This window comes from Dendrobates tinctorius, unplaced genomic scaffold (genome assembly GCF_039654945.1).
Source record: "Dendrobates tinctorius isolate UK_male_01 unplaced genomic scaffold, ASM3965494v1 ptg000292l, whole genome shotgun sequence".
Taxonomy (NCBI): domain Eukaryota; kingdom Metazoa; phylum Chordata; class Amphibia; order Anura; family Dendrobatidae; genus Dendrobates; species Dendrobates tinctorius.
In genome coordinates this window covers 7,865,360-7,889,301 of record NW_027361959.1, presented here as the reverse complement: position 1 = coordinate 7,889,301, position 23,942 = coordinate 7,865,360, and the positions used below count along the sequence as shown (strand labels likewise).

Genomic DNA, 23,942 nt, shown 5'->3' with positions numbered 1-23,942 from the left:
GAACCCCAAAAGTTGTTGTCCAATTTGTCCTGAGTATGCTGACGCCCCATATGTGGGAGAAAACTACTTTATGGACACACGTCAGGGCTCGGAAGGGAAGTAGTGACGTTTTGGAATGCAGAATTTGAGGGAATGTTCTGCGGGTGTCATGTTGCCTTTGGAGAGCCCCTGATGTACCTAAACTATTGAAACTCCCCACAAGTGACCCCATTTTGGACACTAGACCCCCCCACGGAACTTATCTAGATGTGTGGTGAGCACTTTGAACCCCCAAGTGCTTCACAGAAGTTTATAACGCTCGGACGTGAAAATAAAAAAATCATTTTTTTCCACAAAAATGATATTTTTGCCCCCAATTTTTTATTTTCCTAAGGGTAACAGGAGAAATTGGACCCCAAAAATTGTTTTGCAATTTGTCCTGAGTAGGCTGATACTCTACATGTGGGGGTAAAACACTGTTTGGGCGCATGGCAGAGCTTGGAAGGGAAGGAGCACCATTTGACTTTTTCAACTCAGAATTGGCTGGAATTGAGGTCAGACGCCATGTTGCATTTGGAGAGCCCCTGATGTGCCCAAACAGTGGAAACCCCCAATTCTAACTCCAACCCGAACCCCAACACACCCCTAACGCTAATCTCAGCCCTAGCCCTAACCCTAACCCTAGTCCTAACCCTAATGGAAAAATGGAAATAAATACATTTTTTTAATTTTATTATTTTTCCCTAACTAAGGGGGTGATAATGGGGGGTTTGATTTACTATTTATGGCGTTTTTTTATGTTTGGCAGCTGTCACACGCTAAAAGACGCTTTTTATTGTAAAAATAGTTTTTGCATCACCGCATATTGAGAGCTATAATTTTTCCGTATTTTGACCCAACGAGTCATGTGAGGTCTTATTTTTTGCAGCACGAGTTGACGTTTTTATTGGTACCATTTTCGGGCACGTGACATTTTTTGATCGCTTTTTATTCCGATTTTTGGGACGCAGAATGAACAAAAACCAGCGTTTTATGAATTTCTTTTGGGGGGGTGCGTTTACACCGTTCCGCGTGCGGTAAAATTGATAAAGCGGTTTTATTCTTCGGGTCAGTACGGTTACAGCGATACCTCATTTAGGTCGTTTTTTATGCTTTGTCGGTTTTATGCAATGAAAACTATTTTATATAAAAAATAATTATTTTTGCATCGCTTTATTCTGCGAGCTATAACTTTTTTATTTTTTCGCTCATGATGCTGTGTGGCAGTTCTTTTTTTGCGGGACAAGATGACGTTTTTAGCGGTACCATGGATATTTATATGCGTCTTTTTGATCACGTGTTATTACACTTTTTGTTTGGCGGTATGATAATAAATCATTATTTTTTGCTTCGTTTTTTATTTTTATTTTTTAAGGGGTTCGCTAAAGGGGTTAACTAATGGGACAGTTTTATAGGGAGGGTCGTTACGGACGCGGCGATACCTAATATGTGTACTTTTATTGTTTTGTTTTTTTTATTTCCAAAAATGGATTTATTTAGGGGAATATTTTTTTTTTTTTCTAATTTATTTGGCGATTTTTTTTAAAATTATTTTAACACTTTTTTTTTAACTTTATTAAATAGTCCCAGGTGGAACATCACTGTCCTGTGACAGATCGCTGATCTGTCCACTGTGACAGATCAGCGATCTGTCACAGGCAGTGCAGAAGGCTTCCTCATGCCTGCGCTTTGCAGGCACAGAGGAAGCCAGCTTCCTGCAGGCCCCCGTCGCCATCTTGGATTCGGGGGCCTGCAGGAAAGGAGCCCCCTGCAGCAGCGCTGCACATTGCGCTGCCGTGGGGGGCTCAGGGACGCACGGAGGGAGCCTCCTCCCTGCCGATGCTTCCCTTTAACCCCCGGTACACCGCGATCATGTTTGATCGCGGTGTGCAAGGGGTTAACGTGTCAGGGGCGGTCTGTGACCGCCCCTGACACATTGTGCCGGGTGTCAGCTGTGATAATCAGCTGACACCCGGCCGCGATCAGCGGCGCTCACCACGTGGGCGCCGCTGATCGCGGTAGACGTACTATCCCATCCATGGGCATAGGGGCCCGGGTCCCATGGACGGGATAGTACGTCGGATGTCAGGAAGGGGTTAAATACATGTTCTTGCAAGAGTGTTCCTCTCTGTTGAAAGAGGAGTATATATTCCTTAGGCTAGTTTCACACTAGCGTTAGGAGGTGCAGCGCATGGCCGCCGTGCAGCTCTGCCCCCTGCCTCGCCCCCTCCGGTCAGCTCCTCCTATGGGCGCATGACGCTGCATGCGACCTGCGTACCCTATCTTTAGCATTGGGTACGCAGGCCATGCACTGGTATGCTTTTGGCGGCGCATGAGCCCTTTTGACGGTGCACCGAGTGCACCAAAATGCAACATGGTGCGTTTGGCGCACGTCGGCGCACTGTCAAAAAGGCGCATGCGCCGCCAAAAGCATACTAGCGCACGGCCTGCGTACCCAATGCTAAAGGTAGGGTACGCAGGTCGCATGCAGCGTCATGCACCCATAGGAGGAACTGACCAGAGGGGGTGCGGCAGAGGGCGGAGCTGCACGGTGGCCATGCGCTGCGCCTCCTAACACTAGTGTGAAACTAGCCTTAAGCTCCAGGTATTTTTTATTATTTAGGCTGCACAGCAGTGAAGACACAATTTCATAATTAAATGCTTTGCATAATAGGATTTTTTTTACCTTATCTTTCAGCATTAAGAAAGGGATAAATTCAGAGGAGGGGACATAATATTTGGCCTTTAATTCACTGAATGTGAGAAAATTAGACCCATTATGTATGTTTTTTATCTTTTTAATACCTAAATTACTCCAGATTTCTGAGAGAGGGAAGTCAAATATTAAAGCCACTACATAAAGCGGAAATCTCAAGGCCTGTTCAACTTTGTTAAATTTTTTTATATGGTTTGATCAGTGATCTACATGCAGAAATGATGGGACTGAAAATAGGATGGGAAGATACTTTTCGAGGCTCTTGAAACAAGAAGTAGAAAAGCAACTTTTTTAGGCTGGGTTCACACGTAGCAGAACTCTCATGGAAATTACCGCGAGAATTCCGGAATTCCATTCCGCGGGAAAATCGCATTTTAAATTCCCACGATTTTCCTGCGGAAAAACTAGCATTTTGCAAGCGTAATTAGCTTGCAGCATTGCTAGCGTTTTCCAAGCAATCTGGAGCATCGCTTGGAGAACTGATTGACAGGTTGGTCACACTCGTCAAACATACTGTTTGATGAGTGTGACCAACTTTTTACTATTGAGGCCGCCTATGCGGCCTCAATAGTAAAAGATAGAATGTAAAAAATAATAATAAAAAAAAATATATTGTTATTCTCACCTTCCGACGTCCCGCGCAGCCTTCCCGCCTCTCTCCACGCTCCCGATCCCAGTAATCCTTTGTGACAATTACCGCGATGACGGCTGTTCTCGCAGAGGATCGCGACGTCTCGCGGTCATTCGCGATGACGTTGCGCGAATGACAGCGAGACTTCGCGATCCCGTGAGAACGGACATCATCGCTCGCAAAGGCTTACTGGGACCGGGAGCGTGGAGAGAGGCGGGAAGGCTGCGCGGGACGTCAGAAGGTGAGAATAACAATATTTTTTATTTTAAATTCTATTTTTTAAGGGATATGGTACCCACAGCCCGGAGGACAGTCTCCTCTCCTCCGGACCGTGGGTACCATCTGCAAATGTTCTGCTTACTTTTCGCATGGTGTGCACAGCCACATGCGGAAAGTAAGCAGAACAATGCATTCCTATGGGTGCGGGATCGCAGCGATTCTGCGAAATTAATGAGCATGCTGCGTTTTTTACCGCGAAGCGTTTCCGCCGCGGTAAAAACCGCAGCATTAGCACAGCATTGCGGAATCCCATAGGAATACATGGGATGCTTATTTTTCGCGGCAAAATCGCTCGGTTAAAACCGCCGCGGAAACGCAAAAAAACCGACACGTGTGAACTCAGCCTTTGAGAGCCAGATTTACTTATGTCTCTCTCCAGGTAAAACCAAGCTGGAAATTTTTGTTTATTGTTGAGCCAGTACCAGCTCTGCTTAATTAATAAGGCCATATAGTATGCATGCAAGTTAGGCAGGCTCGTATCTCCTCTGCTCTTATGTTTATTTAAAATTTCTGCAGACACTCTAGACCTCCTGTCACCCCCCACAAATGATTTTAGCAGGTTTTGCAAATTTTGTATGGATTGAAATGGTAGAGTGATTGGGAGCGTCCAAAAAAAATAGAGCATTTTGGACAGAATGATGGATTTCACAACCATCACCCTACCAAACATAGAGAGTTAAAATTGCCTGAAAAAGGAAATATCCTGAGAGACAGTTGCAAGGATCCCACTTAGATTTGCTTTGACAGTTGCTTGGATAGAACTAGCTAAAATGATTCCAAGATAAACTAACCCTTTATCTTCTCTGGCAAACTCAGCACTTCTCTTTAGCGCCTCGATTTTCTTTTTAGTCATGTTAGGGTCAAGAATTTCGACTTGTGAGAGTTAATCTTGAAATAAGAGGCCCTTGAAAACATTCCAAGTCTGCAGCAAGTGCTCTGATGGAATTCAAGGGGTCCAGTAGGGTCCAAAAGAGGTCGTCAGCAAATAGTCCAATTTTAAAACGACGGGAGGGGAAATCAAATCCTGCAATATTCTTATTGGATTTGATCTTTTCAGCCAATGGCTCTATTGCTAATACAAAGAGCAAGGGTGACAAGAGGACAGCCATTTTCAGGTCTCTCCAGAGATGATAAATTGGGTTTAGGTCAGGGCTCTGGCAGGGCCAGTCAAGAATGGTCACAGAGTTGATCTGAAGCCACTCCTTTGTTATTTTAGCTGAGTGCTTAGGGTCATTGTCTTGTTGGAAGGTGAACCTTCCAACAAGACAATGTGGCGAAGGTTCGATATGGCGGGGGCGCCATATCGAATTTTAGGGTGCCAACCTCCGCTGCTAGGCAAATATCAGCTATTAGGGCCCTATTAGGGCCAGTGTAGGAATATTGCTCGTTTTTTCAGTTCAGTTTCCTGCCACATATTGTAATCATTTGCCCTAATCTAAAAGTTTGAGAGTGCTATTCTTTTAATAAGTTGTCTGCTATACTATGAATTTTAATAAAATTAATTAAAAGCTAAATTTTATAGGGTAATTTCTCTTTCTGGTTTATATCTAGTTTTCTGCCTATGCACAGTGTACACAGAAAGTTGCCAATCAGTGGTGTGGGTGGAGTTATACAGAACTCAGCATTCAGATAACTGAGATCTTCAGCAGATAACTCAGTTTTTAATTAAAACAGCAGCAAACATCACAGTAAGTGACACAACACTGGAATCAGTGTCTGGGCTCCTACATTATGTTGCTCTGAGATGGGGTAGCAAGAACCTGGTGACAGATTTCCTTTAAGGAAGAACCTATACTTCTTCTTCTTGCCGGATCTATTGCTGTCAAAAATCTGTAGCAATAGCTGGATGTGTGTTTAAAGCAATTTACACCATGGATGCATTCATTGACAGGTGTGAGTCTGTCAGCAAATCAAATCAAATTTTCAAGTCTCCCCCGTCAATCTGCAAAAATAAAGGACATGTGAATGAGGCGAGGGGTTGTAAAGAGTACGTGTTCTAGCCCCCTACACAAAATTTGACCATGTGGTAGTGTTTCACAAAGTACAGATTTTTGCAGCAGTTTTCCTGGATAATATGTATTTTTTGCGCCAATTGTTGCTGCCACTTTTTAGATGAAAAATATGAAATGCGCTACAAATTTTGCAGATTTCTAGAGGTTTTTTCACACTTAAGAATCATTTTTGGGCTATTGCAGTTTTTTAAACACAAAATGTTCTAAGTATAGCATTTTGCAATAATGTGTTTTTCCATGACTTTTCTATTAGAAAAATGTATGAAGAAAAGCACGTGAGTAGAGTAAAATGCTTGTACAGAACATTTATGTCATTCTTTACCAGCAACAAAAAATCCTCTTTATAAAGAAATCTGTCATTTAACAAAAATGATTCGCCTCGCAGGCATGAATTGTTATTTCATTCTTGAGGTGGATCTGTTGCTGTAAATCATCCCTGTTCACAACTGCTACAATCTTATTGTATTAATTTGGTAAGTTGATCATTTTTATTTGTAATTTTGCAGCATCACGAGACTTGTTGGCCAGTAAAAGTGTCTGTGAAGTCCCAGCATTAAAGGTAACCTGTCACAAGGAAAATGCAACCTGTCATTGGCTACAGCAGAACAAAGTGAAGGTTCTGGAGTGTCCATCTCGGTCTCCTGACCTCAATATCATTGAGCCACTCTGGGGAGATCTCAAGCATGCAGTTCATGCTAGACAGCCCAGGAATTTACAGGAACCTGGAGGCTTTTTGCCAAGAAGAGTGGGCAGCTTTACCATCTGAGAAAATAAAGAACCTCATCCACAACTACCACAAAAGACTTCAAGCTGTCATTGATGTTAGAGGAGGTAATACACGTTATTAAGAAATGGGGCATGGGAACTTTTGATCAGGGGCATTTGGATGTTTCGAGTTGTCATTATGATTTAAAAAGCGAAAACACAGTAGTTTGACAATAAATGGCTTCATCCAACCACTAATCATGAGTGGAGATAAAGTTTTGGTGTTATCATTCATATTCTCTGAAAAAAGGCCAAGAAATGAAAAATTCTGCCGGGGTATGTAAACCTATGAGCACAAATGTATAGTCTTAATATTTATTTGTTAAGCTTTGCAGACAGTGCATATGCTGCAGCTTTGGGCCCCAATAATGCACTATATTCCACCCTAAAAAATGTATATCCCGTGTGATTCCATGAGAAAATTATTTATAAATGATGAGCCAGACCAGGGCAGTGCAAACTTCCTCCGCCAGAACTCAAATTCTAACACCTCGTGACATCATGGAACGAAGCATGTCATTATGTCTTGTGATGCCTAGTGGCTAGGCATCATGTCGAAGGGGACTAGTTATTGCAAGAGGTCCCAAAGATGCTGGCATTCAAGTGCCAGATGAGGAAGTTCGCACTGACCAGGACTGGCTGTCACTGAGTACTGGACTAGAAATTGAACCAGGGTAGTGTGAATCTTTATGCTCATCTTTCATTTTAAATCCTGAAGTGGAATTTAAAATCTACTGTAAAAGGAGACATTGAGGCACCATGTTTTGGGCATTTTTATTAACATCTACATGGACGTCCACTGTTTGGTGCAGAGGATCAACTATTGGGATCAGGAGGGAAACATTAGCTCATTTGGGGCAGACCAGATTACACATTGTGGTTGTGCATGTACCCTTCCTCTCCCATCACTTGGTTGAGCTTGATGCTTATTTGTCTTTTTTCAACTGTATTAACCATGTATCTAGAGGTATTGGATGACATTAAATTATAATTTTCATCATGGGCAAAAGGATTGTGGCAAATACACAAAAAGACCCAACCCATTTGCAACTATAAATATAGGGTCTGTTCACTGAATAAGGAAACTTCTGCCTGTTGTCAATCTTCCTCTTTTGAAAATGAATGAACAGCTGATCAGCCGTGCCCGTCACCTGGTATATACACATATACAATGCCAGTGAAAGCCACGGGAGGGCATATCACCGATGCAGAAGGTTTGAACAACACCTATTTCCATTCATATACTGCAGCACAAGGGCGGCAGCGTATAACATACAGCACAGCTTTATCCATTGCTGCAGCAAGAGCTTCCAGCCATTTAAGCTCATCGTCTACGAAGCCTGGTAGTCGGGATCTGGAGGGAGGGAGAAAAATGTCTGAGAGCAGACAGTTTAGAGAGGCTCAGGATGTGCATCTCCTCCCTCCTACTGTTTTCCTCTGGAATGGATCAGCTCAGTGCACTCATAATAATGTGTCCACACTGTATGACATATACTGTATATTGCGCTTTTGTCTAATGTGTGTGCATAATGTGTACCTACAGTGTATGTCTAATGTTTACCTGCATGCAAGTAATAAGTATGTGTATTATGTGCATTTATTTTCTTAATGTGTGCATGCATGTGAAATATGTGTATATATGTGTTTAATGTATACATATAGATACAGCTCTGGCAAAAATTAAGAGACCACTTCCAAATGTTCAGTTTGTCTGATTTTTCTCTTTATAGGTATATTTTTGAGTAAAATGAAAATTGTTCTTTTAGTCTATAAACTTCTGAAAACATGTCTCCGAATTTCCAAGCAATATTTTTTTTTCTGAAAAGGAGAAATGGTCAAAATAAAAAAAACAGTGCTTTCAGACCTCAAATAATGCAAAGAAACCAAGTTCACAATCATTTAGAAACAACAATATTAAGGTTTTAACTCAGGAAGAGTTCAGAAATCAATATTTTGTGGAATAACCGTGATTTTTAAAAACGACTTTTGTGCTTCTGGCACAAAAATGTAAGCAGTTCTTCTTTGTTTGATGGCTTGTGACTATCCATCATCCTCTTGATTACATTCCAGAGGTTTTCAACGGGGTTCAGGTCTGGAGAATGGGCTGCCCATGACAGGGTTTTGATGTGGTGGTCTCTTAATTTTTGACAGAGCTGTATATATAATGTAGGAATGCACAATCAGTATGAGTGTGTTCATGTGTGTGTAATCTGAATGTGCATATTTTATTTATGCTTGTATATATGTAATGTGTATATACTACATATATGTATAATGTGTATGTATACACATTAAATACATGCATGTGTACATGCATGTGTAATGTGAATATTCATGTATATATATAATATATACATACATGTGCAATTTGTATTTTATATATGTTTGTAAAATGTGTATATGCATGTACGTGTTTTACATAAGATTATGCAATGTGGGCATAATATATATATTCATGCATGTCTATGTGTGCATTATATACATGTATGCATGCGTAATTTGTCCATGTGTATATATATATATATATATATGTATATATATATATATATATGTGTGTGTGATTATGCATATTTTATTTAAGTGTGCATATGCATGAGAGGGACCAAGACATGAGTCCTGCACATAAGCCTTTTGCTAGCAGTTTCCGCCCCTGGTTAAAGCTGTTGTGTACACATTTAAGTAGGCAAATTAGACTGTGAAAATCTGAATTACTATTGTATTGTAGAAGAGACCTTTGTACCGAGAAGACTCAGGCTACAGAATATTCAAGAGATTTCTCTGTAAAATGGGTGTGTATGGAATTTGTCAGTCAGAAGTTTTCTGAAAAGTGTCACATTCTGCTGTCATAAAATGAGAGGGGAGACTGCTGCATTTCATACATTTTTCATGTATAAAAGAAATACGGCCACCACCTTTCAACCCTGATATACAGCATACTAATATTCTGTGTATATGCCCCAGATCCAGCCTGTAACAAAAGAAAAACACTTTTTATTATGCTCACCTGGAGGCGGTTGGGACCGATGGGTGTCGCTGGTCCTGGTGGGGCACTTCTCATCTTCTTGTGATGCTGTCCTCCTTTTCTGCTTTGTGTGGATGATGAGTGCTACGTTATCCACACAGTGTTCCCTGGCATTGCGCTCCTGAGCAATTGTACTTCTCAGTCCTGATCAGGGCAGAGCAAAGTACTGCAGTGCGCATGCGCCGTGAAAAGTCAAAGAGCCACAGCGCATGTGTAAGGGCTCTTTCACACTTCAGTTTTTTGTGTCAGTTAAAATCCGCCGGAAAAGCAGATCTGTTCCTAACTGATGTGAACGGATGCCATAGGATCCGTTTTTTGACGGATCCACAGGATGAAGAATTTTAAAGAAACCGCTGGCTGGGAAGGGGAAGGGGAAGGGGAGAGAGAAAGAGAATTTTTTTTTGTCCGCCAGAAAGGATTTCAGGGTTAATGGGGAAAAAAACGGATCCGCCAAAAAAAATGTCGGATCCGTTTTTTTTCAAAAACTGGCGGATTTTGACTAATGGTCAAAAACGGAAGTGTGAAAGAGGCCTAACAAGGAACCATGGGGTGGTAGCCATGGCCGAGTCTATTTAAAGCAACAGTCAATGAACACCCCAGCTCCTTGCACATAGAACAGACAGATGAGATCCCAGGCAATTACCTTTCCTTCACAGACACTGCAGTCCTTGGTGATGAGGGTCCACGGAAGCAACACAGGCAGCGTTTTAGTCCAACAGGGAAAACTTGTTTAATAAAGGTGAAAAAAAGTGATATAACTTCCTGCACTTTCCCTAGCTGAATCCACCGCAGCATCAGCGGCAGCAGCAATATTAGTTCACAAGCCGGTACCTGGACGCTTATAGTCCTCGGCGGGACACTTACGTAGTCCTGGTGCCCGCTTCACTGCCCAGGGTCCGGGGCAGCATTTTCGCCTCCCCAGGGGAATGTTTGGCTCCAGACACTGCTGAGCACATACCCTGGGCAAGCCTGCCGAGGCACTGACTCAAAACATGAACTTCCTGTTCCTTTTGGGGCTTTTAGCCCCAACCTCCTTAATTAAGCTTTTATTGGCCCTAAACTAACATTGCACAGGCAACATATGCAATACACAGGAGTTGTACAATGCATTACACATTACATATGACAATAGACACTATACAGAGGAAACATGTGTCACGCTGCCTCCGCATACTCACCCGGCCTCAGCTCCCACGCCGCAGCCCCCCGCCGCCCGACAGCCACGGCGGTCCCTTCTGACAGGCTCGCGGCCAACGGGGTCTCTGCATGCAATGCGCATGCGCCATAGGCCGCGGCCGTGCCTCCCTCCTGTTACTTGTGCTCCGGCAATGCCCTGACCAGGAAGCACCTACGGACCAATGGCAGACCTGACAGGGCCATATCAGGCTATTTCCCTCTGAGGGAGGCACCTGATTGTTGTGTTCGCTAGCACACTGGGTCCTGCTTCCTCGTGTGCTCTCTGTAGCCTCGCAGTCCTGCCTTCCATGGTCCCTGCAATAGCTCCGCAGTCCGGTGCTCCGTGGGTCCAGCTATCTATACTCCAGTCCTGCCTCCGGTGTTCCTGCTCCACCCTGCTATCCACACTCCAGTCCTTCAGTCCTACTCCATTCCTGCCTCCGGTGTTCCTGCTTCATCCTGCTATCCACACTCCAGTCCTTCAGTCCTACTTCAGTTTTGCCTCCGGTGTTCCTGCTCCATCCTGCTATCCACACTCCAGTCCTTTAGTCCTACTCCAGTCCTGCCTCCGGTGTTCCTGCTCCATCCTGCTATCCACACTCCAGTCCTACAGTCCCACTCCTGTCCTGCCTCCCATGTTGCTGCTCCGTCCTGTTGTCTATGCTCCAGTCCTGCAGTCCTACTCCGGTCCAGTCTCCAGTGATCCCGCTCTGTTGTCTTACGCTTCAGTTCCGCACTCCTACTCCAGTCCGTCCTGAGCCGCCCCTCTCGGTACCGGCTATCATGGTACCCGAACCCCTGGGCCTGCTCCTAACGATCCCTGTATAGGGGTCGGCTCCACCTGGCAGCTCGCCCGGGGCCCCTCGGTGCCACGGTCCAGAGGGTCCACTCCTGGAGATTTGTCTCCTGACCAGCCGTGGTAACAACATGACATTAACATACAGGTAAACAGAAAGGAACCTGCTGGAGGTCACATGGGCTCCATGTGAAGGAGGGGGAGAGCAAGTGAGGGTCCCTGCCACCTCCTTACACATGCGCAATGAAGTGCTTTACTCTATGCATGCCTCAGTATTTTACTCTTTGCAGGCAGGATCGGGAGCATATATGCAACATATTAGAATGCTGTATATGAGGTCTTATAGGTGGTGGCTGCATCTCACATGGGGCAAACCTGGTGACATGGTCCCTTTAAGAAAGGCAAAATTCTTCATGTATAATATCCATGTAGTTCTTGGACAGTGGCAAATTCTAGCATGTTACATTGCTGGAAATTATAGTCTCTAGTTGGTGGGCATCCACAAGTTACAAACCACTGATGTGTTATGTTATTTTTTTTCTCATTAATGTACACTCTGCACCCCATCTTGACTGAAAAAAACAGAAATGTAGAAATTTGTGCAAATTAATTAAAAAAGAAAAACTGAAATATCACATGGTCATAAGTATTCAGACCATTTGCTCAGACACTTATATTTAAGTCACAGGCTGTCCATTTCCTTCTGATCCTCCTTGGGATGTTCTACTCCTTCATTGGAGTCCAGCTGTGTTGAACTAAACTGATAGGACTTGATTTATAAAGGCACACACCTGTCTATATAAGACCTCACAGGTCACAGTGCATGTCAGAGCAAATGAGAATCATGAGGTCAAAGGAACTGGCCAAGGAGCTCAGAGACAGAATTGTGGCAAGGCACACATCTGGCCAAGGTTACAAAAGAATTTCTGCAGTACTCAAGGTTCCTAAGATCACAGTGGTCTCCATAATCTTTAAATGGAAGAAGTTTGGGACCACCAGAAGTCTTCCTAGACCTGACCATCCAGCCAAACTGAGCAATCATGGGAGAAGAGCCTTGGTGAGAGAGGTAAAGAAGAACCCCAAGATCACTGTGGCTGAGCTCTACAGATGCAGTAGGGAGATGGGAGAAAGTTCCACAAAGTCAACCATCACTGCAGCCCTCTACCACTCAGGCCTTTATGGCAGAGTGGCCGGATGGAAGCCTCTCCTCAGTGCCAGACATAGGAAAGCCCGCATAGAGTTTGCTAAAAAAAAAAACACATGAAGGACTCCCAGACTATGAGAAATAAGATTCTCTGGTCTGATGAGACAAAGATAGAACTTTTTGGTGATAATTCTAAGCGGTATGTGTGGAGAAAACCAGGCACTGCTCATCACCTGTCCAATACAATCCCAACAGTGAAACATGGTGGTGGCAGCATCATACTATAGAGGTGTTTTTCAGCTGCAGGGACAGGACGACTGGTTGCAATTGAAGGAAACATGAATGTGGCCAAGTCAGAGATATCCTGGATGAAAACCTCTTCCAGAGAGCTCTGGACCTCATACTTGGCCAAAGGTTCACCTTCCAACGAGACAATGACAATAAGCACACAGCTAAAATAGCAAAGTAGTAGCTTCAGAACAACTCTGTGACCATTCTTGACTGGCCCAGCTAGAGCCCTGAGTCTGACCTATATCCAATCGAGCATCTCTGGAGAGACATGAAAATGGTTGTCCACCAACAATCGCCATCCAACCTGACGGAACTGTAGAAGATCTGCAAGGAAGAATGGCAGAGGATCCCCAAATCCAGGTGTGAAAAACTTGTTGCATCATTCCCAAGAAGACTCATGGCTGTACTAGCTCAAAAGAGTGCTTCTACTCAATACTGAGCAAAGGGTCTGAATACTTATGACCATGTAATATTTCAGTTTTTCTTTTTTAATACATTTGCAAAAAAATTCTACATTTCTGTTCTTTTTTCAGTTAAGATGTGGTGCAAAGTGTACGTTAATGATAAAAAAATGAACTTTTTTGAATTTATCAAATGGCTGCAATGAAACAAAGTGAAAAATTTAAGGGGGTCTGAATACTTTCCATACCCACTGTATACAATACTGTGGACAAATATACAATACTGTGGACAAATGCCATTATTCAAATATAATACAACCAGTGGCGCTGCGTTTAGGGATATACAAGCTGCAAATTATCAGACAACACCACCTTATTGTCTGACTGATAAAACAATTAAAATATTAAAAAATAATTGCGCTAATATAACCCACTATAATACAGTTTATCACTCAATAGCGATCCATAATAAAATTAACCAAATAATCTCCAAGAACTGAACTATCTCCCAGAAGTTTATGTGGATAGCACAAATCCACATAAATCTCTTACTGCAATCATTAAAAATAATAAACCTCCTCAAGATTTTACCAAGATAATAATGATAATAATAATACCAGCAACCGTGGGTCTCTTAACACGAGGAGACAATTTAAATGACCGTCCAGGTCACTGTTCACAGCACGTGCGTTATTAAAAATTCAACTTACACAAATGTTTCTCATACCTTACCTATATAGGCTGGGATGATAACGCATTCCACAACGCCAATGCCGTGTTTGTAGAAAATTCAATAATGTGTGGATAGAGATTTCAGCTGGCGGGGAGACGTTGTCCTCCTGTGCTCCTGTGTGCTGGAGTAATGGTACGTTCCCGAATGGTGACGATCACATCGATGTTTAAGAAATAGCGGATAAGAAATAATGAGGATAAAGAGTGTCCACCTCAGATGTGAGTAGGTAACGGGCAATGCTCCGGCCGGTAGCAATAGCCCAAATCTCCAATAATATTTTAATATTTTAAATGCCATTATTCACATAAGGGTAGTGTCACTCAACCGTTTTCTCCACAATCAAGAAAAAAAAATCCGATTATCCTGATCAGAAAGATCAAAAAGAAAAAAGGTTTCTCCACCTTCACCATTCTGTCAGTCTGCATGCGGTCCGATATTTTTCACAGACCCATAGACTTGAATTGTCATTTTTGATCCAACACTTAGATCAAAATTGGACATGCCTCTGACTTTTTCCTCGGACCACTCAGCCCAGTAGAATATAAAAAGGGACGAGTGATATATGTAAAAACCAGGGAATAGCAGTCGTCTGAGAAAATCGGTCATGTGCACAAGCCCTAACTCAGTAAATCATCATAGAAACCCTGTACTTAGGTCATTAAAATATAACTTTTAATGGCTTATTAAAAATGCTAATAAAGCGAAGACTTAACACATACCCACCACCAAAATATCATGTTGACACTTGTGGAAGATACCATAGGGAGGTGCCTGTCCCTGATTGAAAACTGAACCACCATATCTGCCAGCGGAGGTTGGCACTCTATAACCTGCGCATTGGCGTCCCTGCTTGTCGACGGCACACCTTGCTGGCTCTATTGGTCCTATGTGCTTCGGGAAGAAAAGTTCAGACACAGCAATAGATATGTCCAAATATACAGGCATATATATATGGCACTACAGAGATAAACACTTTGTCTATTGAAGGACGATATTTTGCACTTGATATATTCTAATATATTTAATCACCAGACTAGATCCCTATATAAAAGATGTATGTTTAAAATTCCTCTATGTATTTTGTGCTGAGTGACAGCGGGGCTTGGTACTCTAGATATGACGAGAATGGTGCCCCCCGCTCTTTGGCAGCTGTATCTCCTAACCCTCACTAGATATGTATAGCAGATAATGTAGTTTAAAGGGGTGGGGAAATAGGGGTGGGAGGTAAAGTGCTTAGCGCCTAGTTGAAGAGAAGAGTTGAAAGATGTGCAATTGATAGCACCAAAAGTTCTCATTTGTAACATAGTAACATAGTAACATAGTTATTAAGGTTGAAGGGAGACTTTAAGTCCATCTAGTTCAACCCATATCCTATCCTAACCTGCCCTAACATGTTGATCCAGAGGAAGGCAAAAAAACCTCATGTGGCAAACAGTAAGCTTGACATTGGGGAAAAAACTTCCTTCCCGACTCCACATACGGCAATCAGACTAGCTCCCTGGATCAACGCAATATTAAGGAAACTAGTGTATATACCCTGTAATATACTTTTCAAGAAAGGCATCCAGTCCCCTCTTAAATTTTAGTAGGGAATCACTCATTACAACATCATATGGCAGAGAGTTCCATAGTCTCACTGCTCTTACAGTAAAGAATCCGCGTCTGTGAGTATGCTTAAACCTTCTCTCCTCCAGACGTAGAGGATGCCCCCTTGTCCCCGTCACAGGTCTAAGAGTAAAAAGATCATTAGAAAGGTCTTTGTACTGTCCCCGCATATATTTAGACATTGTAATAAGATTACCCCTAAGCCTTCGATTCTCCAAACTAAATAACCCCAAGTGTAATAACCTGTCTTGGTATTGCAGACACCCCAGTTCCCTAATAACCTTGGTCGCTCTTCTCTGCACCCGCTCCAGTTAAACAGCATAAGGTTCAATATACTGTATATAACATAACTACAATGAGCAGTTTATAACAATATAACACTAGAAAACACCTTAAACACTCGACGTGATGTACAGTTGTGGCCAAAAGTATCGACACCCCTGCAATTTTGTCAGATAATACTCAGTTTCTTCCTGAAAATGATTGCAAACACAAATTCTTTGGTATTATTATCTTCATTTAATTTGTCTTTAATGAAAAAAAACACAAAAAGAATTTTCCTAAAGCCAAATTGGATATAATTCCACACCAAACATAATAAAGAGGGTGGACAAAAGTATTGGCACTGTTCGAAAAATCATGTGATGCTTCTCTAATTTGTGTAATTAACAGCACCTGTAACTTACCTGTGGCACCTAACAGGTGTTGGTAATAACTAAATCACACTTGCAGCCAGTTGACATGGATTAAAGTTGACTCAACCTCTGTCCTGTGTCCTTGTGTGTACCACATTGAGCATGGAGAAAAGAAAGAAGACCAAAGAACTGTCTGAGGACTTGAGAAACCAAATTGTGAGAAAGCATGAGCAATCTCAAGGCTACAAGTCCATCTCCAAAGAGCTGAATGTTCCTGTGTCTACCGTGCGCAGTGTCATCAAGAAGTTTAAAGCCCATGGCACTGTAGCTAACCTCCCTAGATGTGGACGGAAAAGAAAAATTGACAAGAGATTTCAACGCAAGATTGTGCGGATGTTGGATAAAGAACCTCGACTAACATCCAAACAAGTTCAAGCTGCCCTGCAGTCCGAGGGTACAACAGTGTCAACCCGTACTATCTGTCGGCGTCTGAATGAAAAGGGACTGTATGGTAGGAGACCCAGGAAAACCCCACTTCTTACCCCGAGGCATAAAAAAAAGCCAGGCTGGAGTTTTCCAAACTTACCTGAAAAAGACTAAAACGTTTTGGACGAATGTTCTCTGGTCAGATGAGACAAAAGTAGAGCTTTTTGGGCAAAGGCATCAGCATAGAGTTTACAGGAGAAAAAAAGAGGCATTCAAAGAAAAGAACACGGTCCCTACAGTCAAACATGGCGGAGGTTCCCTGATGTTTTGGGGTTGCTTTGCTGCCTCTGGCACTGGACTGCTTGACCGTTTGCATGGCATTATGAAGTCTGAAGACTACCAACAAATTTTGCAGCATAATGTAGGGCCCAGTGTGAGAAAGCTGGGTCTCCCTCAGAGGTCATGGGTCTTCCAGCAGGACAATGACCCAAAACACACTTCAAAAAGCACTAGAAAATGGTTTGAGAGAAAGCACTGGAGACTTCTAAGGGGGCCAGCAATGAGTCCAGACCTGAATCCCATAGAACACCTGTGGAGAGATCTAAAAATGGCAGTTTGGAGAAGGCACCCTTCTAATATCAGGGACCTGGAGCAGTTTGCCAAAGAAGAATGGTCTAAAATTCCAGCAGAGCACTGTAAGAAACTCACTGATGGTTACCGGAAGCGGTTGGTCAGTTATTTTGGCTAAAGGTTGTGCAACCAAGTATTAAGGGTATGTCACACTAAGAGATATCGCTAGCAATATCGCTATAACTAGTGACGTTATAGCGATATTGCTAGCGATATCTCTGTGTGTGATACTTACCTACGACCGGCTCCCCCGCTGGTTATCGCTGATCGCGCGAGAACGTTCAGGACTGTTTCTCGTCGTCAGCTTCCTGTGGCGCTTCCTGCTGTGAGGACGAGCGACGCGTGGAGCCGGGCGGGAGGACGCAGGATCGCCTGGTGTGACAGGTAAGTAGTGATCCCCGTCCCCAGCGATGTCGCTGGTGAGATCTGCCTGTGTGGCAGCTCACTAGCGACCACTTAGCGATGTACCAGCGATCCTGACCGCGTCATATCGCTGGTCGGGATCGCTGGTACATCGCTAAGTGTGACAGTACCTTTAGACTGAGAGTGCCAATCCTTTTGTCTAGCCCATTTTTGGAGTTTTGTGTGAAATGATCAATGTTTTGCTTTTTGCTTCATTCTCTTTTGTGTTTTTTCATTTAAGACAAATTAAATGAAGATAATAATACCAAAGAATTTGTGTTTGCAATCATTTTCAGCAAGAAACTGAGTATTATCTGACAAAATTGCAGGGGTGTCAATACTTTTGGCCACAACTGTATTAGTACATACATCACAGCAGTGTACAATTATGTAAGGCAAGTAGTATAGATTGAATAATTTATCCTTAGATGAAACAGACATTTGTCTCCACCTTTCAAGTTACTGCAAATGATCTATCGCACCCCTCCTTTTACACACCCAAAGTTTCCTTATTCTTTCCATGATGCCATGTGACAGTCATGCTGACTTCATGAAATTAAAATTAACTACATAACTGTATTTATGTCACCCTTGCAGGCCATCTTGATGTTGAAAAAATCACTTCCAATTAGATATCCTTTAGTTGTCCTCAGATATCATGTTTTACAAAAGTCTTTTAATCGGTTTCCTTTTTATATAATTTCTTTTTTTAAAGAAGAGTGGCAGTGACAAGCAACATGTTCACCATTACTACTCTTAGGGCTCATACACACTTGCGAGAGACTCGCAAGTGAGTATGAGCCCTTATGAGAATTGTCACCCAGCTTTTATCTACATTTGCAGATATATTGGATGCATAATTAACATATTTCCCTCCTATTTAGGACTTTAGTAAGATAGACAACATCTCTTTATGGGGGATGTGATGGGGTCATCTTACACATAAAATGGCTTGTTCACATATGGGTAAAATGAAGGAGTTTAGTAGATTTTTTTTCAACTGTACGGAAGAGGACAAATCTTAAATATTTGTTTTGACATTATTTTACAGTGAGTTCTAAGGCTTGGTTCACACAGAAGTTTTTCAGGGGGATTATGAAGTGGAGAGTTCGTTCAATAGAAATGGAAATCGGTGAGTAGTCATTTTCTTTAGTCAGCAAAAGTTAACTTGTCCATTGGGGTCAGAACAAGGGACTGGACGGGGGCTTAATAAACACAAACATATCACAATGTAATTTTATAAGCCTTTGCAAAGGGGAACCCAGAAAAACTTAATTCTACCACTTGGTCATAGCAAAGAAATAACAAGGTTAACCATCAAATGTCAAATTTAGCTTTGCTACATCTTGTTATTTTAGCTATTTTAGATATCTGCAGGGTTTCTTCATTGAAACAAAATAAATATGGTTAAGAAGGCAAAGCAGAGCGAATGATTGTGACCGATCTTTCTGATCACTCACCAGTTCTCCTGCATCCATTGAATGGCTACTCCGTCATCAAATATTTTTTCAAAATCGTATTCTTGCATGAGAAAGACTGAAACATTATGCTCTTCCATGTCTACTGTGGAAGTGAACACAAGTGTGCTCCGACCTGGCTACTTCTTCAATGAAACAGGACCGGTATAAGAAAAACCTGTTTAACCAGTATCATGAGTACAGGCTCCCACCCCTTTACTAAGCACAGCCTGCGCCTGCCTCACCTACAGCATCATGTGCAGAGATAAGACGGAAGCAGTTCCAGAAAGTTAGTAATTACACAATGCTGTCTACTGCATGGCCCTGAACACATGAATATGAAGACTTGCCTCTTATCTCTGGTCTTATCTCCATTACATCACCACATTTCACTCTTTTATGCTGACAGATCACCTGACAGAATAGAGAATGCCATTATCAATAAATAAAGTACAATTAAGAATCATAGAATCATAGAATCGTAGAGTTGGAAGGGACCTCCTGGGCCATCTGGTCCAACCCCCTGCTCAAAGCAGGATTCGCTAAATCATCCCAGTCAGATGCCTGTCCAGCCTCTGTTTGAAGACTTCCATTGAAGGAGAACTCACCACTTCTCGTGGCAGCCTGTTCCACTCATTGATCACTCTAACTGTCAAAAAGTTTTTTCTAATATCTAATCTGTGTCTCCTCCCATTCAGTTTCATCCCATTGCTTCTAGTCTTTCCTTGTGCAAATGAGAATAAAGTTGATCCTTCTACAATGTGACAGCCCTTTAGATATTTGTAGACAGCTATTAAGTCTCCTCTCAGTCTTCTCTTTTGCAAACTAAACATTCCCAAATCCTGCAACCTTTCCTCATAAGACAGGGTTTGCAGACCGGTCACCATTCTGGTCGCTCTTTTCTGAACTTGCTCCAGTTTGTTGATGTCTTTTTTAAAATGTGGTGCCCAAAACTGGACACAATATTCCAGATGAGGTCTGACCAAAGAGGAGTAGAGGGAAATAATGACTTCACGTGATCTAGACTGTATGCTTCTGTTAATACATCCTAGAATTGCATTTGCCTTTTTTGCTGCTGCATCACACTGTTGACTCATATTCAGTCTGTGATCTATTAGTATACCCAAGTCTTTTTCACATGTGCTGTCACTTAGCCCTATTCCTCCCATTCTATATATGCTTTTTTCATTTTTATTGCCCAGATGTAGTACTTTGCATTTCTCCCTGTTAAAAACCATTCTGTTAGTTGCTGCCCACTCTCCAGTTTAATTAAATCTTTTTGAATCCTCTCTCTCTCTTCTCTAGTATTAGCTATCCCTCCTAGCTTTGTGTCATCAGCAAATTTGATCAGTTTACCCTCAATTCCTTCATCTAAATCATTGATAAAGATGTTGAACAATACAGGGCCCAGGACAGAGCCCTGTGGTACCCCACTTGAGACATTCCTCCAACTGGATGTGCAGCCATTTACGACCACTCTTTGGGTCCGATCACTAAGCCAGTTATGAATCCACCTAACAGTTGCCTTGTCCATTCCATACTTAGTCATTTTTTCAATAAGGATTGTATGAGAGACTTTGTCAAATGCTTTGCTGAAGTCAAGATATACTATATCTACAGCATTTCCTTGATCCACCCAATCAGTGATACCGTCATAGAAGGAAATTAAGTTAGTCTGACATGACTTATTAGTTACAAACCCATGCTGACTCTGTTTAATCACTTCATTCTTATCCAGGTATTGACATACATGTTGTTTAATAATTTGTTCAAAGATCTTTCCTGGTATAGAAGTCAGACTCACCGGCCTATAGTTGCCTGGGTCCACCTTCTTCCCCTTTTTGAAGATAGGAACAACATTTGCTCTTCTCCAGTCTTCTGGCACTTCTCCTGTTCTCCAAGAATTTTCAAAGATTATGGAGAGGGGTTCAAAAATTTCTTCTGCTATCTCCTTCAGTACTCTGGGGTGTAATTCATCTGGACCTGGAGACTTGAATTCATTTAGGTTAGCTAAGTGTTTCCTCACTATCTTTCTGTTTATAGATATCCTGGATTCTTCTATTCCCTTAATAGGACAGTGAATAACAGTTGATGTTACATTTCCTTTCTGAGAGAAAACAGATGCAAAATAGGAATTTAAAAGTTCAGCCTTCTCAACATCCTGTCTTACCATGTCATCATTTTCATCCTGTAAAAATCCTATAGCATCTTTGACTTTTCTTTTACTTTTGACATATCCCCAAAATCCTTTATTATTGCTTTTGACATCTCTTGCAAGCCTCAATTCATTTTCAGCTTTAGATAATCTGATTTGTACCCTGCAGGTTCTGCAGACAGCATTATATTCTTCTTTAGATATGCCTCCCTCTTTCCATTTTATAAACATTTTTTTCTTCCTTTTTAGCATGTGCTTAAGTTCTGTGTTCATCCATCCTGGCTTCCTTAAATGCTTCCTATTCTTCCCTCTTTTCGGAATTGTTAACAACTGTGCTTTGAGAATTTCATTTTTCAAGATTTCCCATCCTTCCTGGACATTTTTGTCTTTAAGGATATCCAGCCATTGGATCCCTCCAATTCTCTTTCTGAATCCCTTAAAATCTGCCTTTCTGAAATCTAACCTTGATGTCTGAGTCTTCACAGGTCTTCCGCCTCTAGTTATCCAAAATTCTAAAATTGCATGGTCGCTACCTCCTAGGGTCCCAGCCACTTTTACCTCCTCAACTATTTCCTCCCTGTTTATAAGGATTAGATCCAAGGTAGCAGTTCCCCTTGTTTTCTCCCTTACCTTTTGGAAGATAAAGTTGTCAGCAAGAGAGGATAAGAATCTCCTTGACCTGTTAGTTTTGCCTGAGAGAGATTCCCAACAAATGTCTGGATAGTTGAAATCTCCCATGACAACTATGTCATATTTTTTCGAGAACTTGGCCATTTGATGCATAAAGAGTTCATCCATATCTTCAGCTTGCACAGGCGGCCTGTAGTAAATGCCTACAATGGTGTCCTTTCCATTGTTCTGTCCTTGTATTCTTACCCAAACAGTTTCCACAGAACTCCCAGTCTCTGAAGCTTCAATCTCTGTGCAGATATACGCGTTTCTAACATACAATGCGACACCCCCTCCTCGTTTATCAAGTCTGTTTCTTGCAAATAAGTTGTATCCTTCTAGTCTTGTATTCCAATCATGTGTATTGTCCCACCAAGTTTCAGTGATTCCAATGACATCATATTTCTTTTCCTGTGTTAATAGTTCCAATTCTCCTTGTTTGTTGCCCATGCTTTGTGCATTAGTATAGAAACACTTTAGTTTGTGATTGGTTTCTCTTTCTCCAATATTTTTATTAATTAGATTCTTTCGTCTTTGTTCTTCCTTTCCACTTCTAATAGCAGAGTTCTCAATAGCATTTGTCAGGTGTATGGCTTTTTCTGGTCTTTTGCTTCCCTTCCCATGTTGTTCTAGTTTAAAGCTCTAATATAAAGTATTCTGGCAAAACTATTACAACCACCGATTATTGCTTTCAATGGAGATCCATACATCTCTTTTAGCCTGACCGTCCATATAAGAGATACCTGTAATTATTATTAATGATCTGTGCTAATGATAAAGGTAATCTGTCAGTAGGATCAACCCTCCTAAGTCGTCTATATGGGCATATAGGTCATAGGAAGATTAATAACATGACACATTGATATCTGTGATTTGATGTCTTATTCCAAAGAAATCCACCTTTTTCTTATATGTAAATGAGCTGTTAAGATCTATGGGCCGAACACTGATCTGTATAAGAATCTGCCTCCAGAAATTATTTACATGAAGGGGGAGTTACCAGTTTGATATATAGTGGTTACCGGTGCTACCAGTGTGATATGTGATAGCAGCTCTCTTCTCTCCTGATCTCACTGCAGAGCTGTGTGTGATTACATCTCAGGCATCTGCAGGTTCCTCTCAGCTTCCAGCTCACAGGGAGACAGAGTTGCAATTTTACCATACAGCAGAGCTCACCATCTGCAAAAAATGCGTTTGCAAAAAGACAATTTTCATTTCTCCTGTTCTGTGTTAGTTACTTGTGTCACACTGGTAACTGCCTCCTTCTATTTATAATAACATCTGGAGTCAGATTCTCATGCAGGTCAATATCCGGCCCATAGTCCTGAAGAGCTCATTTACATATAAGAAAAACATGGATTTCTTTGGAATAAGACATCAGATCGCAGATATCAAGGTATCATTTTATATCTTGTATTGTATTGTATCTACACGAAAGTGATATCAACAAAAACGTCAGCTCAGCAAGCAAAAAATAAGCCCTCACCCAGCCCCAGATCCCAAAAAATGGAGACTCTGCGGGTCTCGGAAAATTACACAATTTTTTTTTAACAAACTTTCGATATTTTTTTCGCCATAGTGTAACATACTCCAAAGTCTTCCACATAGTATAACGCACCCCATAGTCCTCCATATTGTATAATACACACCCACAGTCCTCCATATAATATAATACACTCCCTATAGTCCAATACACTCCACATAGTCCTCTATAGTATCCTATAGTATAATACGATCCCCATATCCTCCCTATAGTTTAATGCATCCTCCATAGTCCTCCATATAGTACAATGCACTCCGCATAGTATAATGCACCCCTAGTCCTTCATATAGTATGAAACATTCCCCATAGTCCTCAATACAGTATAATGCAGGTCCCATAAAGTACATATAGTATAATACACTCCCCGTGGTCCTTGCTAGAGTATAATGCAGCCCCAATATAGTATCCCATAGTCCTCAATACAGTATAATGCAGC

General features: G+C 41.9%; 1 protein-coding gene across 1 annotated transcript in view; it reads right to left on the bottom strand.

The window, feature by feature from the left end:
• Nucleotides 1-19,317, bottom strand: part of LOC141072867 (very long chain fatty acid elongase 6-like) — a 39,088-nt gene extending 19,771 nt beyond the window's left edge. The window contains exon 1 of the mRNA XM_073560079.1: nt 19,143-19,317. Coding sequence (XP_073416180.1) covers nt 19,143-19,240 — 98 coding nt within the window. The 5' untranslated portion in view covers nt 19,241-19,317. The remainder of the gene's footprint in view (nt 1-19,142) is intronic.
• Nucleotides 19,318-23,942: the final 4,625 nt, after the last annotated feature.